At 44.3% G+C, this 18270-nt stretch overlaps 1 protein-coding gene across 2 annotated transcripts; it reads right to left on the bottom strand.

Moving 5' to 3' along the window:
* Positions 1-8188: 8188 nt before the first annotated feature.
* On the bottom strand, positions 8189-11453 carry spr.L (sepiapterin reductase L homeolog). 2 transcript variants are annotated; one of them, XM_041563368.1, is made up of 4 exons: positions 10995-11453; positions 10085-10375; positions 9525-9549; positions 8189-8655 (listed from the first exon to the last, which is right to left on the bottom strand). In XM_041563368.1, exons 1-4 carry the CDS (start codon positions 11305-11307, stop codon positions 8631-8633), a joined length of 654 nt encoding a protein of 217 aa, XP_041419302.1. In that variant the 5' UTR covers positions 11308-11453; the 3' UTR covers positions 8189-8630.
* Between the last annotated feature and the right edge of the window lie 6817 nt (positions 11454-18270).

Raw genomic sequence — 18270 nt, 5'->3', positions numbered from 1 at the left:
AACTTGTTTGGCTCTTTATTTTCTCTGACCTCAGATTCCCCTGATTTACCCCATACAGCTTTGGAAGTGGCCCCTTCTCCTCTGCCCAGGCCCCGGCCAGCAGACAGTTGTTCCAAAGCACCACAATAATAATAACAATAATAGCAATAATAATAATAATAATAATAATAATAATAATAATAATAATAATAATAATAATAATAATAATAATAATAATACATTAATAATAATAACATAATAACACAATAATAATAATAATAATAATAATAATAATAAACATAAGTGAGTGACAGTGCCTGGGGGTGGACTGAATATACAGACGGACCTTAGAGAGTGGGGGTATGTGAGGATAAGAAATGCACAAGAGATAAATATATCCCCCTTATCCTGTCCCCAAAATACCCCCCAGACACCGGCCGGCCCCCCATATCACTTTCCATGTGTCAGAGCAGGAGAAGAAGAAGAAGAAAGTTCAGGGCGGAGCTGCCATATGTCACTCGGGGGGGGGGGATGATACAATAACTGCTGAGGGGAAGCAGGTTGAGTCTCATGGGTAAGTTCAAGGGGAAATGTTCCTGTCAATGTGAGGGTTGTTGCAGAATAAGGGGTTAAGGGTAAGGACAGGTGACTGGGGGGGATTAGAGTCATTATTATTATTATTATTAGGGTCAGACAGAGGCTGAAATTAAGATGATTGACTCAATGGCCACAAGTGAAGACCCTAAATCCAGCCCCCTCCCCCCCAGGCAGGAGACTGACAATTTCAGGCCATTTAACTTCTCAGTAAGATCTCATTGGGCCCTTGAGCCTCAGACTCTCATTATTGGGGCCCCGTGACCCCCTGAAATAATAAACTTGTCCCAGAGTCACAGTTGAGGGGGGGGGCTGAGCTAAATCTGACACTGGATCAGTTCCAGGCTCCTCCTTCTTTACTATAGGGAGGGATGTACCACTTTAATTGTAATGACCCTCACTGCACACTGTAGCTCCCAGTCACATATATATAAAGTGTGTGTTACATCCAGAGGGTCGGTGACCCAGGGCCTTCATGCCATAGTCTGACCCCTCAGGTCTCCTCAGTCACATGCTCCTGTGCAATCCGCATCCTTTAGATTGTAAGCTCTTGTGAAGACTGCCCCCCATCCTCCTGCTTCATTCTGTAACTGTCATTTATTTACTGTACAGCCTGTTTGTTATCAGATTCATTGTCCCCCCACACTTCCCTATTGGCAAAGACTTTCCTGGTGAGTCTGAATTTCTTGGCTTGTGTTGCCCCCTGCTGGTCTCTCTGTGTAATGACAATACATGTGAGGGTTAACTCCAGAAATCTCCCAGTGCCCCCTGCAAATACACGAGTACCCCCCAAATATTATATGTATTACAGTAATACCCCCTCAGCCCCCACAGTACCTGTACATTAAAGATCTATATTTATATGTATATTTATATTTAGACTGCTGGTGGGACCATATGAATAGACACACATATATATATACAGTATATACTCACTGACTGATGCACACACATATATATATATATATACAGTATATACTCACTGACTAATACACACACACACATATATATATATATACAGTATATAGTCACTGACTAATACACACACACACATATATATATATACAGTATATACTCACTGACTAATACACACACACACATATATATATATACAGTATATACTCACTGACTGATACACACACACATATATATATATATATATACAGTATATACTCACTGACTAATACACAAAAGTTCTGCATCACTTTCTCCATTCTGATTGGCTGCTCAAATCCCAACTGATTTCCCAATACACACAGATTCCAGGGGAGTAAATTTAGGGGTTCGGACCCTCCTGTACATAATAATGGTTGACCCCCTGCTGCACATATATAGCGAGGAAGCCCCCCCCCCCACTGACAGACAGTTTTGGGACTCCCCAACTCTTTATATTTCAATTTAACTCACCAGTATAAAAGTCTGGGGTCTCCTGCCTTAGAGAAATGTATGTGGGAGCTGATGATAAAATCCATAGAGCTTGTCTGCCATCTGCTGGTCTCTCTGTGTCACTGCACCTTATACCATTATTTACTGACACTATTCTGTCTCCCACCAGCCACTAGTTGTGCAGCATTATTCACACTTTCCCACAGCAGACACATAATAAGCCCAGAGCAGGCAGATAATAAGCCCAGAGCAGGCACATAATAAGCCCAGAGCAGGCAGATAATAAGCCCAGAGCAGGCACATAGTAAGCCCAGAGCATGCAGATAAAAAGCCCAGAGCAGGCAGAAATTTTACTTTGCCTTCACTATTTTTAAAAAATGGGCGTTGGTTTGGGCAATCTCTCCCTCTTAGGCTAAGGGCACATTGGGCGATTCGGGGAGATTTAGTCACCTGACGACTAATTGCTGCGACTTTGCGGCGACCAATCTCCCTGAACACCTTCCCTCACTCTGCGCTGGCTAAAATGAAAAATCGCAGACGCTAATCACATGCAGTGATTCGTTTTCCGAAGTTGCCTCACAAGAAAACTTCAGGCAACTTCGGAAAATGAATAGTCGCGTGTGATTAGCGCCGGCGTTTTTTCATTTTAGCCAGCGCCGAGTGAGGGAAGGTGTTCGCCAGGCGACTAAATCTCCCAGAATCGCCCAATGTGCCCTTACTCTTAAAAGCTGCAAGTTAGCAGCGGGGGAGGATCGAGTCTTCAGACTGAAACGAAGGTCCAGGAGACACTTATTACCAGTAATGTGACTGTGCAGAGAGGCCCAAGATCCTTTATACAATGACCAGAGGTAACAACTTGGGGGTTACGTTCATGTACTATGGGGGCTCATCAACTGTACGAAAATAACTTTGTAACTAAAACCCCGTCTTTGTCATCACATTCACTTGTTTATTTACTGAATTACAGGGGCCCAGGGAATGTGATTAATTGGACAAGTCAGTAGCACTTCCATTATACTTTGTATTAGAGGCAGATAATAAGCCCAGAGCAGCCAGAGAGTGACCCAGGGAATGGATTCCTACTGATACATTGCAGCTTCTCTCTTCCTTCTCTCATTGTTCCACGGGAAGATCGGCCTCTGATTCCCTGTTCCTTCACATGCCAGTGGGCAGCAATGGTTTAATCCTCCATCATGTGACATGACAGGAGATGATGCGCAATCGATACATTTGGCTCCCTGCCCCCCCCATACCATCCTCATGTCACGTGAGCTCCCCCCAATATCCGACAGGGTGTCTGACCTCTACCTGCTAAACCCCAGGACCAGGGATTGTGTTTGTCTGGATTTCTCTCCCCTACTATTTAGTAATGGTACTGACATAGTAACATAGTAATATAGTCTATATATAACCTTCCTAACTGCCAGTTGATCCAGAGGAAGGCAAAAAACCCCATCTGAAGCCTCTCCAATTTGCCTCAGAGGGGGAAAAATTCCTTCCTGACTCCAAAATGCAATAGGACCAGTCCCTGGATCAACTTGTACTATGAGCTATCTCCCATATCCCTGTATTCCCTCACTTGCTAAACACCATCCAACCCCTTCTTATACCTATCTAATGTATCAGCCTGTACCCCTGATTCACTTCCCAGCTCTCCCTGTAACACCCCTTTCCCTCCTCTAATCTCATTGGTTCCCTCCTGTCTGCTGGGAGGAGCTACTGGTGAATAAAGCATCCAACCCTTCCTTGTACCTATCTAATGTATCAGCCTGTACCACTGATTCAGGGAGACAATTCCACATCTTCACAGCTCTCCCTGTAACAAACCCCTTCCCAATATTTAGCTGGAACCTCTTTTCTTCTAATTGGAATGGGTGACCTCGTGTCAGCTGGAAAGTCCTACTGGTAAATAAATCATTAGAGAGATTATTATATGATCCCCTTATATATTTATACATAGTTATCATATAACCCCTTAAGCGCCTATTCTCCAGAGTGAACATCCCCAATTTGGCCAGTCTTTCCTCATAGCTAAGATTTTCCCTTTACCAGCTTAGTTGCCCTTCTCTGTCCCCTCTCTAATACAATAATGTCCTGTTTGAGTGATGGAGACCAAAACTGTAGGGCATATTCTAGATGGGGCCTTACCAGTGCTCTATACAGTGGGACCCCCTCCTCCCGTGACTCTCTGCCCCATTTAATACAAGTCAAGACCTTATTTGCCCTTGATGCTGCTGACTGGCATTACTTGCTACAGACAAGTTTATTATCTACAAGGACTCCAAGCTCCGTCTCCATTATGGATTTGCCTAGTGCAGTCCCATTAAGGGTATAAGTGGATATTGTTACATCCCAGGTGCAGGACTTTACATTTATCAACATTGAATCTCATTTGCCACTTAGCTGCCCAGATTGCCAGTTTGTCAAGATCCTGTTGCAAGTGCCACATCCTGGATGGAATTAATTGGGCTGATAGTTTTGTGTCATCTGCAAACACTGATACATTACTTACAACACCCTCCCCTAAGTCATTAATGAACAAGTTAAATAAAAGTGGACCCAATACTGAGCCCTGAGGGACCCCACTAAGAACCTTACTCCAAGTAGAGAATGTCCCATTAACAACCACCCTCTGTACCCGATCCAGTAGCCAGTTTCCTATCCATGTGCAAACGACTTCATTAAGCCCAACAAACCTTAGTTTAGAAAGCAGTCGTTTGTGGGGCACAGTATCAAACGCTTTGGCAAAATCCAAATAGATCTACTGCCCCCCCCCACTGTCCAGCATCTTATTTACCTCATCATAAAAAGCAATCAATTTTGTCTGACATGACCTATCCTTCATAAAGCCATGCTGATTGCTGCTCATAATGCCATTGACGAGGACAACATTTTGAATGTGATCCCTTAACAAGCCTTCAAATAATTTGCCCACCGCAGATGTCAGATTTACTGGCCTATAATTGCCAGTAGTGGTACTGATTAGTCGTACTGATAAGTGGGGGCCTGCTTTTGGCACATTATTATTCATGTTATTATTGGTCATAGACAAGAATCAGGTAAGTGGTTTGGCAGAATCATCCTGTGAGTGTAGAAAGGAGACACCTGGCCAGCCATCTGGTTGCTAGGGTACCAATCACCCTAGTAACCATGTACTGATTTGAATCAGAGACTGGAATATGAATAGGAGATGCCTGAATAGAAAAATGAGTAATATAAAGTTAACGTTTAGTATGTTATAGAATGGCTAATTCTAAGCAACTTTTCAATTGGTCTTCATTTTTTTCATAGTAGTAAATTATTTCCCTTCTTCTTCTGATTCTTTCCAGGTTTGAAATGGGGGTCACTGACCCCATCTACAAAAGAAATGCTCTGTAAGGCCACATATGTATTGTTATTGTTACTTCTTATTAATTAAAGAGATTTTGATTTCCTGGAGTGTAAGACGTCAGTGGCCGAGGTTCCTGTTGAAGAAGCCGCTAATAACCTTGACTGGAGACTCAGTGCTTAGTCCTGCAGCTCCTCAGTCCTGGGTTCAATTCCAGCCATGGGAATTATCTACAGGAGTCTGTTCTCTCTGGATTCCCTCTCACTCCCCACATCTCTGGCCATGAAACTGACACCAGTGTGTGACTGTGATCAGGCCCTTAGATTGTAAGCTCTTCTGGGCAGGGACTGGTTGGAATGAGGTATAATCTCAGAATACGTTGGTGCTCCAGAAATAAAGGAGGATGTAATTGTGAAACAGACTGGGAGAGAATTTCGCTTTATTGATCCTCGTTTCTCTTGTAGAAGGAACTATAAGTTCTCACTAAGAGGAATATGTATCTAAGGATGAACTCTCAGTCACTGATATATAAGAAGCTCATTATTGTGTATCAGTAAAGGTGCAGTATAATATCCCTCTGATGATATATATATATATATATATATATACAGGGCTGCCAGCTGAAATAACTGGGCCCCCAATACAACATTTACTGGGCCCCTCTCACAGTGAAAACAAAAAGACTGATGGCCAGAGCCCCCACGTTATTAAAAAAAATAAAAATTGGTGGTCATAAAAAAACTATTGGTGACGAAGAACCTCACATGGTAAAAAATAACATTGGTGGCCAGGCCCCCCTCATAGAATTTTTTAAAAAATTAGTGATGTCCAGGGTCTCCCCATGTAAAAAAAATATAGGCAGGACACCCCCATACTGCTGATCTCCCACTAGGAGGAGAGGGAGTTGGGGGCGGAGCAGCCGCGGGCCCTTGTGGAGGGGCTTCTGGGATGGCAGCCCTGCACCCACTAGTCTGACCCTGAGGCCTGAGGTTCTGTATTAAAGCAAATATGGAGCCCAACACTGCACCCCACGTCTATGCACCCCCACATCCACTTGTTACATAACTAATGTCACTGGGCCCCACAGCAAATTCATTATAGAGCACAAAATGTGTTGGTGTATTTGACCAATAAATATAATGGTTCATTAATTAGGGCCCCCTATAGCTACTGGCCCCCCTTCCTCTGAAGTTACCCCCCAATAACCTATAACTACAAGTGTCACTCATTGTGCCTATAGGGACCGCCCTCTGCTGGCGGCTCAGTGTCACTACATGGTCAGTAGCAGAGGCAGCGAATAACCAATCACATCACTTCTTTATCATGAGAAACATCAGCAACTGGATCCTCTTCTCCTGCTTCTCTGCCGAGCCAATGGGAGGGCTTTCAGGGGGGGGGGACTCGGCTGTCAATCATTTATCACTTGCACCTTTTAGAAAGAGGGGGGACAAAATTAAAAAAAAAGGAGGAGGCCTGGTTTATAATAAGTTCAGCATCTTAAGTAGTAGTTGAGGCAGTGTCAGTACAACCAGTATAAATCTTGAGGTCTAGAGGTGGGGGGGAACATCTTGTTTTCGGGACCCTCCCCAAAACTGTAACGGGCAATTTAGACATTTCTGGGGGGACACTGGAGGTTATGGGGTGAATTTAGGAATTAGGTACCAGACTCTATTTATGTGCAGACGGGCCCCGGGGCCAATGACCTGCTGAATTGTATTATTGGTTAAAGGACAAACCAACCCCAACTACAGTATTACATATTAATGAAAGGATACCCCCCCTCTATGCAGCTCCCCTCATTATTCTAAAATAGAATAAGGCTAGAAATGCTGTATTTTGTATACTAAACATAAACATGAAGGGAGAATTTCACTCGATACAGTCAGGTTTCTTATAAAAACAGTGCACATGTTTTAATTAAAGTAAATTGGAGACAGGTTTCTTTTTCATTAAAGAAAGTAAAAATGGGATTTTATTTTTTTGCCTTTCCTTGTCCTTTAATAATCAGAATATACAGACTGCACTGGGTCCTGTGTTGTCATGTCATCTAATGTGGATTTTATAGTTTTTGTATTGTTTAATACAAACTTTCTCCAACTCTGCAGAACCAGTGGCTGCAGCAAAATAATCCTCCAAATAGAATCCCAGTTTATCTGTTTAAATCTGGCTCCATGATCTTTGTTCCTGCAGCTGGAGTTGGAAACAGTAAAGGGGATGTAAAGGCAAAAATAAAATCCAATACAAATCTCTACACAGTCGCCGACTGCTCTACAGGGAAACAAACAAAGCTGCTTGAGTTCTGCATGGCTGGGAAGTAAGGCGGGGGCTCCCCCTGCTGTTCATAAGTATGATTGTTTCCCTGCAGAGCAGTTAGGGACAGTCTGACAATTCCTATCCACAGCAGTAAATGAAGGGAGAATTTCACTGCATACAGTCAGGTCTCTTATAAAAACGGTACACTTTTTTTAATTAAAGTATATTGAAGATAGATTTATTTTTATTAAAGAAAATAAAAATGGGATTTTATTTTTTTGCCCTTACATGCCCTTTATAGAGGAAAAATTTAAGGTTGATCTGAGAAATGGGGGAGGCATATGTCACGTTGGTGGGAGGGGGTGGGGCATCATCACTGCTGTTTTTTTGCTTTTGGGATAGGGGCACAGCCTGGCAGTGGGGTGAAACAAGTGGAAACGTTGGATAAAGCCAATCAGGAGACTCAGATATAGAAATAAACTACATTCCACATCCATTTCTCCAATGACTACTGCAAGTTCTGCAGAGAGGAGCAAAGCTTCCAACTGATTGGCTGGAAATGTGGGTGGGACCAGGCGAGAGGGAGGGACTCCAGTTACACTGCCCCCTGCTGCCAGGACTGAGGAACATACACACAGAACTGTCTGGTTATAAGGAAATAAAATCTCCAGTTTATTAAAGTTCATGTTCTGCCTTCACTGGTTTCCTTATGTTAATACCGGCCTGTAATTAACTCATTATAATTATATCCCTGGCTGACACTGAGCAGAGACATAATGAGTTAAACAACCATAACTAGTGTTACACACATAGTGTTATAAACACACACACAGTTACACACACACATAGTGTTACACAGAGGAGAGAGATGGCATTTAGTGCTGTATGTGGCAGTGAGAAGTCCAGTTGGAACAGGTCGTATTGTCGCTAATCGTAGAAATCAATATGGTCGCCAGACTTGTAGGCGTCGGCCTCCAGCAGATCTAACATCTTATTAGCAGAAACCCGGATATCGACCATGTTGCCCTTTTCCTTGCGGTCCATTATGGCGCGGCGCAGCTCTGGGTCGGCCGTCTGGGTGCATGCCACTTCATGCATGTCTGTGTCCAGGGGACCTGCCGGATACACGGGTCAGTACATGTCTGTGACACAGGGAGGAGACTCTGAATACTCAGCTGACTGTATATAAAATGTAATACTACAGAACCAGCCGCTCCAAATGCCCCCAGTAGTTACTCATTCTCTGTACTTCCTGCTCCTGGTCTGTTCTCTTTCCCATGGTCAGACAGGAACCTCCCCCTGGGTAAGTGAATCCAATCTCCCCCAGTACTTACCCAGGTGCAGAGATCTCTGTATCCCCTGCATGAGTGGGAAGGACAGAGATCTGTACCCGGGTAAGACTTGGGGGAGAAGGTTGGATTTTGCAGTGAGACATGGGGCTGGTGAAATCCCTGTGATCTGATTGGCTACAGAGTCAAACTGAACAGGCTGGGGTGGCCCCGTAGCTTCTGGGGATCACCAATGGGCCCCACTCAGTGCAACTGCCAATATGCTGAGCTGCCATATTGCTAAATACCCCAATATAGGCACTTACTTATAGGTACTGCCCCATCATGCACCACTCTACTCTTACTCTCTCTCTTTCTCTCTCTCTCTATACACACACACACTCTATACACACACTATACACTGCATGACATCATGCCGCAGACTGCAGTGGCCCTTAACTCACCATTAACTGCTTCTATGCCATGCACCGTGTTGCGTGTGAGACTGTGTTGCTTCTAAGCAGCCATGCACCGTGCTTCTGAGTAATCTCATACAGGTACAGGGGCGAGGAGAGTTAAAGGGCATACAAACCAAAAAAGAGTTTTTATTTTATGGATTTACCTCCCACATGTACAGCAGCCACATAAAGGAAAGTTATGAGAATACAGTGCAGGGGGTGGAATGCTGGGAGATGTAGTTGCACAACCAGACCTACCTTGTTACCCAGTCTCCGCTCATCACTGCAGGAGAAATATAACAAATAGAGAGGCAAATGTATATTAGACTGGATATAAGTCTCCTGCTCAGTTTGGGGCCACGTTCCCCTTTAAAACTGTAGTTCTGGCTCAACTAAATGATCAAAAGCGCAAAATTGTGTTCTGCTCATTTCCTGTGAATCTGACCTCCCCCCTTCCTGCCCTCGTGGTTCTGCCCAGAAAGTCATGTGATGCGGCTCAGATCCAAAGTCCAAGTCCCTCCCCCGGGAGCAGAGCCCACCTGCACTGATTATAGAGGAGAAGTAAATGGAGTGAAATGCTGCACATTCAGTAAGTAAAGGTTTGGCCTTTTCAAGGGCAACTGAAACCTATTTCAGCACTCGTCTGTCAAATAAACAACCTTATTGGACCAATGAGCAAGATTCCCAGGTACCACTGCAGCCAATCCGATGTTTCCATTCATTATTCTGATGACACTATGCCAGTGAAAGCTTATTTCTGATTGGCTCATACTGTAATCAGACTGCACAACCCCAGCAATCTGATTGGCCAATGTTACCTGGGGCGTAGCTGAGAACCCGCACGTCGTCCTCCTCTTCTGCCAATACCCGGAACATCATGTCCCTCGCAGCCTTCCCTGAGCAGTACAGGACCCAGGATTTATATGGCTGGAGGGCCGCCAGAGACGAGACGTTCACCACAAGCCGCTGCAGGTCCGGCCGGCGAGGGAAAGTCTTTAGCAGCGATGCAGTAAGGCAAAGAGGGGAGGAGACGTTGAACTTCATGTACTTGGTCACCTCTTCTGGGGCAGAGAAGTCCACAAACATCTTACTGACGTCTCCAATGGATCCTGAAGGGTCGGGACTGATTAAAGCTACTGATTGGCCAATTCTGTGCATCTATTGGCTTTTATTACAACAAATAGCATTTACTCCTTCCCTAGGTGCCCCACAGCCTGACTCCTCCCCTAGGTACCCCACAGCCTGACTCCTCCCCTAGGTACCCCACAGCCTGACACCCCTAGGTACCCCACAGCCTGACACCTCACCTAGGTGCCCCACAGCCTAACACCTCCCCTAGGTGCCCCACAGCCTGACTCCTCCCCTAGGTGCCCCACAGCCTGACTCCTCCCCTAGGTGCCCCACAGCCTGACTCCTCCCCTAGGTGCCCCACAGCCTGACTCCTCCCCTAGGTTCCCCACAGCCTGACTCCTCCCCTAGGTTCCCCACAGCCTGACTCCTCCCCTAGGTGCCCCACAGTCTGACTCCTCCCCTAGGTTCCCCACAGTCTGACTCCTCCCCTAGGTTCCCCACAGTCTGACTCCTCCCCTATGTTCCCCACAGTCTGACTCCTCCCCTATGTTCCCTACAGTCTGACTCCTCCCCTAGGTGCCCCACAGTCTGACTCCACCCCTAGGTTCCCCACAGTCTGACTCCTCCCCTATGTTCCGCACAGTCTGATGCCGGTACCTGCGTTGTTGATAATGAGAAGCCTGTGCGCTGTCCCCGCCTGCAGTTCCCGGGCTGCCCGCACGGTGGCGCTCACTCCCTCAGTCGTACTCAGATCCGCCGCTGCCCAGCGCACCCGCACCCCGGGGAACTCGTGTCCCAACTCCTCCGCCAGCCGCTTCAGCGCCTCCTCCGTGCGGGACACGAGTAGCAGCGTAGAGCCGGGCAGCACCCGCGGGCACAGCTCATGGGCCAGAGTCCGGCCGAAGCCCCGGGAGGCCCCAGTCAGGACACACAGTACCGAGCCCAACGCTCCCGCTCCAGCCGTCGTCATTCTTGTTCTGTACTAATCTGTCAGCTATTGCCATATTAACTGCCCCGTTTAGCCACGCCCCCTCAGCTGCCAATAGAATGCAGGAGACGTCAGTATCACGTGACCCCGCCCTCCCTCACTGCACGTGTTACACTGTTACCCAATAGGAAGTTGCGCTTCTTCTCCTAACGGTCACACGTGGGAAGTCACTAATTGTGCTTGAACCCAATAAATACACCAACCCCCGACTTTATACAGACAACAACGTATTGTCCTATTGTGTCCTGGGCTGGCAGCTCGGTGCTTCTCCTGCCGAATTGGGCTACTGACTAAAAGCCCAGGCGGGATTAGAAAGTACAACGTGCGGATTTGGGCGACTTTATGGGTCTTTGTACTTTGGACACAAGAGTATTTCCTTGCCCTGATGTGCCGAGCCTGCGTGTCCCAGTGCATGTTGGGTAATGTGGTTTTGTCTCACAATTTACCAACTGCCAAGAGGAATGTGAGACTACAATACCCAGCATGCACTGGGACTGACTAATCTGCTGGTCACATGTCTAGAGCTCTTTTACCAACATTTATTGAATCAGTGTATGAATTAGGCCTCATGTGCCCCTGTACCTCCTGGCCCCCTCTATATTTATGTCCCATCTATTCATTTATTTTTTAGATTTTTTTTTCACTACCCACATTGTGCTATTTTTGGGCTACTGTCGAGGTGCCTCTTGGCTCGTGTCCGGCTGGTTTAGTAAATGAGACCCGACAACCTGATTCTGTCATTGCCATTGGTAACACAACTATAGTAACCTCTGCCCGGCAACAAGTGGCCAATAGCAAGTCCTGGGCTCTGGCCTTTCAGCCTAGGCCCAAAGCTTAACTACAAACTCCTCCACTTTAATCATCGCTGTGACAATCTCTGAATTAATTTTAATAAATAGATACATTTATAATACACAAAAACCATGAAATCTTGTAAACTATATCCTTATAAACGGTGAGTTCTGATGTCATCAGTTATAAACGGTGAGTTCTGATGTCATTTCTGTCACATGACTCACTGAAACTTGTGTATTATAATAAATAAAGTCCCCCTTGTTGCAAATATGAGGATATTAGAAGTTACCTCGGAGTTCCATGAACTGTATAAAAACACTCGGCCTTCGGCCTCGTACTTTTATATGGTCATGAAACTCCTCGGTAACTTATAATATCCTTATATTTTACAAGAGGGGCTACTTAATTCACTATATTATACACAAGAAAACCAACTGTATAAGGAGATCATTCCTCATTTCAGTAATTCAGGAGGATCTGAGTTAAGGCTCCACAGCTGCTCCTTTTATACCCATGTTATACTGGCCAGCTACATCTGCTTAGCAACAGCTGCCCAATAGGAAGCCTGCCTCCCATGCAGCTGCAATGCTAAACACCCCACAGCTGTTAGTCACTGTGGCCCCTCCCCTAACGCCAGTAACAAGTGTCCCATAGGGTCACATGGCTTGGGGATGGGTGGGGAGTGAAGTTGTAATAAAAATAAGCCTTTGAGCCACTTGACAATTGGAGGGAAAGGGATCTGCACTGCGGGTTGTAGCTAATGAGGACAATGCACCGTACAACTGCTTCACCCGCACGTAATTCCCTCCGACACTGGTGCAAATAAGCAGTGGGCGTGTCCTAATCATTGGTCCCCACCAGCACAGGAGGATTCAGACTTCTGGCCTGACATAGGGGAATTTATTCATTTGGCTCCTTGAGGAGAGGATTAAGCTGCACTACATGATCCTTTTAATGGTTCATAACCTAGATTGTAAGCTCCGTGGGGCAGTGCATCCTGTGTGCTGGTTTGTACTGTTAATATACAGACTGCAGCACGGGCATCAGGGTTACATAGTTACATAGTTAAATTGGGTTGAAAAAAGACAAAGTCCATCAAGTCCAACCCCTCCAAATGAAAACCCAGCCCCATACACACACCCCTCCCTACTGTCACATAAATGATATATACCCATATCTATACTAACTATAGAGTTTAGTATCACAATAGCCTTTGTATTATGTCTGTCCAAGAAATCATCCAAGTCCCTCTTATAGTCATTAACTGAATCATCACCCGGCAGTGCATTCCCCAACCTCACTGTCCTGACTGTGATGAACCCCCTACTCTGTTCCTTTAAATGAAACTTCTTTTCTTCTAGTCTGAAGGGGTGGCCTCTGGTACGTGATTCTCTTTATGGGTAAAAAGGTCCCCTGCTATTTGTCTATAATGTCCTCTAATGTACTTGTAAAGTCTAATCATGTCCCCTCACAAGCGCCTTTTTTCCCCCAGAGAAAACAACCCCAACCTTGACAGTCTCCCCTCATAATTTAACTCTTCCCTCCCTCTAACCAGTTTAGTTGCACTTAGTCTCTGCACTCTCTCCAGCTCATTTATATCCCTCTTAAGGACTGGAGTCCAAAACTGTCCCCATACTCCAGATGAGGCCTCACCAGGGACCTATAAAGAGACAGAATTATGTTTCATCCCTTGAGTTAATGCCCTTTTTTATACAAGACAGAACTTTATTTGCTTTAGTAGCCACAGAATGACACTGCCCAGAATTAGACAACTTGTTATCTACAAAGACCCCAAGATCCTTCTCATTTAAGGAAACTCCCAACACACTGCCATTTAGTGTATAACTTGCATTTATATTATTTTTGCCAAAGTGCATAACCTGCATTTATCAACATTGAACCTCATTTTCCAGTTTGCTGCCCAGTTTTCCAGTTTAGACAAATCACTGTGCAAAGTGGCAGCATCCTGCATGGAACCTATAGTTCTGCACAATTTAGTATCATCTGCAAAAATAGAAACAGTACTTTCAATGCCCACCTCCAGGTCATTAATAAACAAGTTGAAAAGCAAGGGACCTAGTACAGAGCCCTGCGGTACTCCACTAACAACACTGGTCCAATTAGAAAATGTTCCATTTACCACCACTCTTTGTAGTCTATCTTTTAGCCAGTTCTCTATCCAGGTACAAATACTATGTTCCAGGCCAACATTCCTTAATTTAACCAGTAACCTTCTGTGTGGCACTGTATCAAATGCTTTAGCAAAGTCTAAGTAAATCACATCCACTGCCATCCCAGAATCGAGGTCTCTACTTACCTTCTCATAAAAAGAAATTAAGTTAGTCTGGCAAGATCTATTACGCATAAAACCATGCTGGCACAAACTCATAGTATTATGATTTGCTATGAAGTCCAGTATCTTATCCTTTATTAACCCTTTGAAAAGCTTTCCTACCACTGGCGTCAGACTAACTGGCCTATAGTTTTGAGGCTGAGAACGGGATCCTTTTTTGAATAGAGGCACCACATTAGCAATTCGCCAGTCTCTCGGCACTATGCCAGACCTCAATGAATCCTGAAAAATTAAAGGGATACTGTCATGGGAAAAATTTTTTTTTCAAAATGAATCAGTTAATAGTGCTGCTCCAGCAGAATTCTGCACTAAAATCCATTTCTCAAAAGAGCAAACAGATTTTTTTATATTAAATTTTGAAATCTGACATGGGGCTAGACATTTTGTCAATTTCCCAGCTGCCCCAAGTCATGTGACTTGTGCTCTGATAAACTTCAATCACTCTTTACTGCTGTACTGCAAGTTAGAGTGATATCACCCCCTCCCTTTCCCCCCCCCAGCAGCCAAACAAAAGAACAATGGGAAGGTAACCAGATAACAGCTCCCTAACACAAGATAACAGCTGCCTGGTAGATCTAAGAACAACACTCAATAGTAAAAACCCATGACACATTCAGTTACATTGAGAAGGAAAACCAGCAGCCTGCCAGAAAGCATTTCTCTCCTGAAGTGCAGGCACAAGTCACATGACATGGGGCAGCTGGGAAATTGACAAAATGTCTAGCCCCATGTCAGATTTCAAAATTGAATATAAAAAAATCTGTTTGCTCTTTTGAGAAATGGATTTCAGTGCAGAATTCTGCTGGAGCAGCACTATTAACGGATTCATTTTGAAAAAATCTTTTTTTCCCATGACAGTATCCCTTTAAGTAAAGAGGTTTGGCAATCACTGAGCTAAGCTCGCTAAGTACCCTGGGATGAATACCATCTGGCCCCGGACCTTTGTTAATCTTAACATGTTCTAGTCTCTTTTGAGTTTCTTCATGTGTGAACCATGCAGCATTAGTTGTATTACTAGAATTGGGACTATTAAGAAGGAAACCTTCACTAACTGGTTCCTCATTTGTGTAGACAGAAGAAAAATATGAGTTCAGAATCTGCGCTTTTATTTTGTTTTCATCAACCAGCTGACCCCCCTCTGATAGTAAGGGTCAGTTATTCTTTCATATAACCAACAGAGGGCGCTGTGTGTCTCTCCCCAAGCGAACTGTTGGTATAGGAATGATTAAAAGTGACTGCAATCTCAGCTACTGCCCACTGACTCGAGTATAAGCCGAGGTAGACTTTTTCAACACATTTTGGATGCTGAAAAACTCGGCTTATACTCGAGTATATACAATATATCATAATTTTTAGAGCATGCAATTAATTCTAGGTCTCCCATTTTACATGACAAACGCCGTGCATTTGCAGCATACAGCGGAGGTTACTACTTTTAGAATTATATGTTAAGTTAGTATTATTCTGTTTTCCTTGTAACAGAGGGACCTCCTTAGCTGGTAAACTGTATGCCCCCCTCACTCCTCCCCCATGACCCCTTACTAATCCCACTGCCCCATCTACCCTAGCTTCCCCTTAATTCTTTATCTCACCCGCCCCCCCTTGCCTAGTTTAAACACTCCTCCAACCTCTTAGCCATTCTTTCCCCTAGAACAGTGGACCCCCTTCCATTGAGGTGCAAACAGTCATGACTGTATAGGTTGTACCCCAAGGAAAAATCAGCCCAGTGCTCTAGGAACCCAAACCCTTCCTTCCTACACCAAGACTTGAGCCATGCATTTAGCTCCCTAAACTCTCGCTGTCTTCCTAAACTTGCACGTGGCACAGGCAAAAATTCTGAAAAAATTACATTGGAAGACTTTCTCTTGATCTTAGGGGTCCGTTTACTAAAGCGCGGTAAATCTGACTTTAAGTTTCCGCATGTTATCGCTGAGAATATTTTTACGTCAGAATATTCGCAGCGACTAAGTTTACTAAACAGCGATGCGCTCAGAAGTCATTGCGATTACTTGCGGTAACTACGTTAAGGAACCAGCTTACGTTAGCGGTAATTTTAGCGAGATGCGAATTTTCTGGCGAAAAATTAAGTGTTTGAGAATATTTATGCTATAAAGTAGTCTTGTTTTATGGTCGGTTATTATGGCAATTTTTACTGTGACAATAAACTTTATTGACTGATGATTATACCATCCAACAACATCACCAGCGTGACACCAATCAAACATGTCTGCATCATATAAACCCTTCTGCCAATAGAATCATAGGAACAAGAAATGATACCAGTCAATCTCTTTGCTTCATATAAAAGCACAGTTTAATGTAGCCAATCACAATGAAACCAAAAAAGTGTAGAGGCTAATGAATCCTTGGACTGTGATGCCGCTGCCAATAATACACCTCTGAGCTGAAACTGCTGCTGTTGCACCAGATAGAAGCAGAAGCCAAAACATCCTGTCAGCAATAGCTACAGATCTGTCTCCTGTCAGCAAAGAATGATGGGTAAAAAAAACAGTATTATGGGATATTTCCTGCCCCTTGAGAATTTTTCACTACATAGGTGGCGGTAAAAGTTTGCGAATATTCTGGCGTTAATTTTGTCTTTAGCACATTTCGCTGTTTAGTAAACCATGCGTTAATGTGTACGTACCGTTATTTTCAGCGAATGTGATAACTGGCGAACAATTATTCTTGCGCAAGAAAATTCGCAAATTTATATTTACCGCAGATTAGTAAACTGGCGATAACATATTTGGCGAAAATTCTGTCTGAATATTGTGCGAATATTTTTAACGCACTTTAGTAAATGGACCCCTTAGAGCCTAGATCCCTGAAATTACTCTTGAAGGTCTTCCATCTACCATCTATTTTGTCATTAGTACCGATATGTACTAAGACAGTTGGGTCATGCTCATCCCCACCCAATAATTTATCTACCCGATCAACCACATGCCGAGCCCTGGCACCAGGAAGACAGCAAACTGTTCGGTTGTAGCGATCCGGACGACAAATTACCCTATCCACTTTCCTAATAATTGAATCCCCTACAACCACAATGTGCTAAGGCCTGACACTACTCTCCCCCCCACCACTACTAGAGAAACTGGTCTCCCGGCTGTTAGAGAGATCAGCCCCATCTAGAATTGCCAATCCAGAGTTCTACTCCCATCTTCTTCATATAATCTGGTAAATTTGTTACGATGTATAAGCTCTGGATCAGCCTCCATTTTACTTTTGCCCACCTTAGATTTTCTAACTGTCACCCAGCTAAGTGCCTCAATATCCTGCTGCTGTTCTGTTCCCCCCAAACTATCTGACCCCGCTAAGCAGGGCCGCCATTAGAAATCACGGGGCCCCGTACAACAAAATTTTTGGGGCCCCCTGGGCCCTGCCCACACTGACGACCAAGCTCCACCCCATATCCCGCCCACTCCACATCGCAGTTAAAAGACCACACAGACATCAGCGCTAAAAAAGTAACCCCCCCCACACAAGTTGTAAAAAGCTATTGATGGTCAGGGCCCCCTTAAAAAAAACATTGGTGGCAGGGGCCCCCTTATAAGTTAAAAACAAATTGGGATCCCAAAAAAAAAATGTAAAAAAACTTTTTTTTGAAAAAAAAACTGGTGGCAGGGGCCCCCTCATAAGTTAAAAACAAATTGGGGCCCCAAAAAAAATTTGAAAAAAAAATGTTTTTTTTTTGAAAAAAAAAAAAACATTGGCAGCAGGGGCCCCCTTATAAGTTAAAAACAAATTGGGACCCCAAAAAAAATGTAAAAAAAAAAATTTTTTTTGAAAAA

This window comes from Xenopus laevis, chromosome 1L (assembly GCF_017654675.1).
Source record: "Xenopus laevis strain J_2021 chromosome 1L, Xenopus_laevis_v10.1, whole genome shotgun sequence".
NCBI classification, from domain to species: Eukaryota; Metazoa; Chordata; class Amphibia; order Anura; family Pipidae; genus Xenopus; species Xenopus laevis.
Note: the sequence above shows the minus strand (reverse complement) of the source record. Positions and strands in the feature narration are given on the sequence as shown.

Excerpts from the sequence above, each read along its gene's own strand:
- spr.L (XM_041563368.1), bottom strand. The coding sequence starts at position 11,307 with ATGACGACGGCTGGAGCGGGAGCGTTGGGCTCGGTACTGTGTGTCCTG. Across the intron at positions 10,376-10,994 it reads TCTCATTATCAACAACGCAG|GATCCATTGGAGACGTCAGT; the intron begins GTACCGGCATCA and ends CCGACCCTTCAG. Across the intron at positions 9,550-10,084 it reads GGTTCTCAGCTACGCCCCAG|TGATGAGCGGAGACTGGGTA; the intron begins GTAACATTGGCC and ends TTTCTCCTGCAG.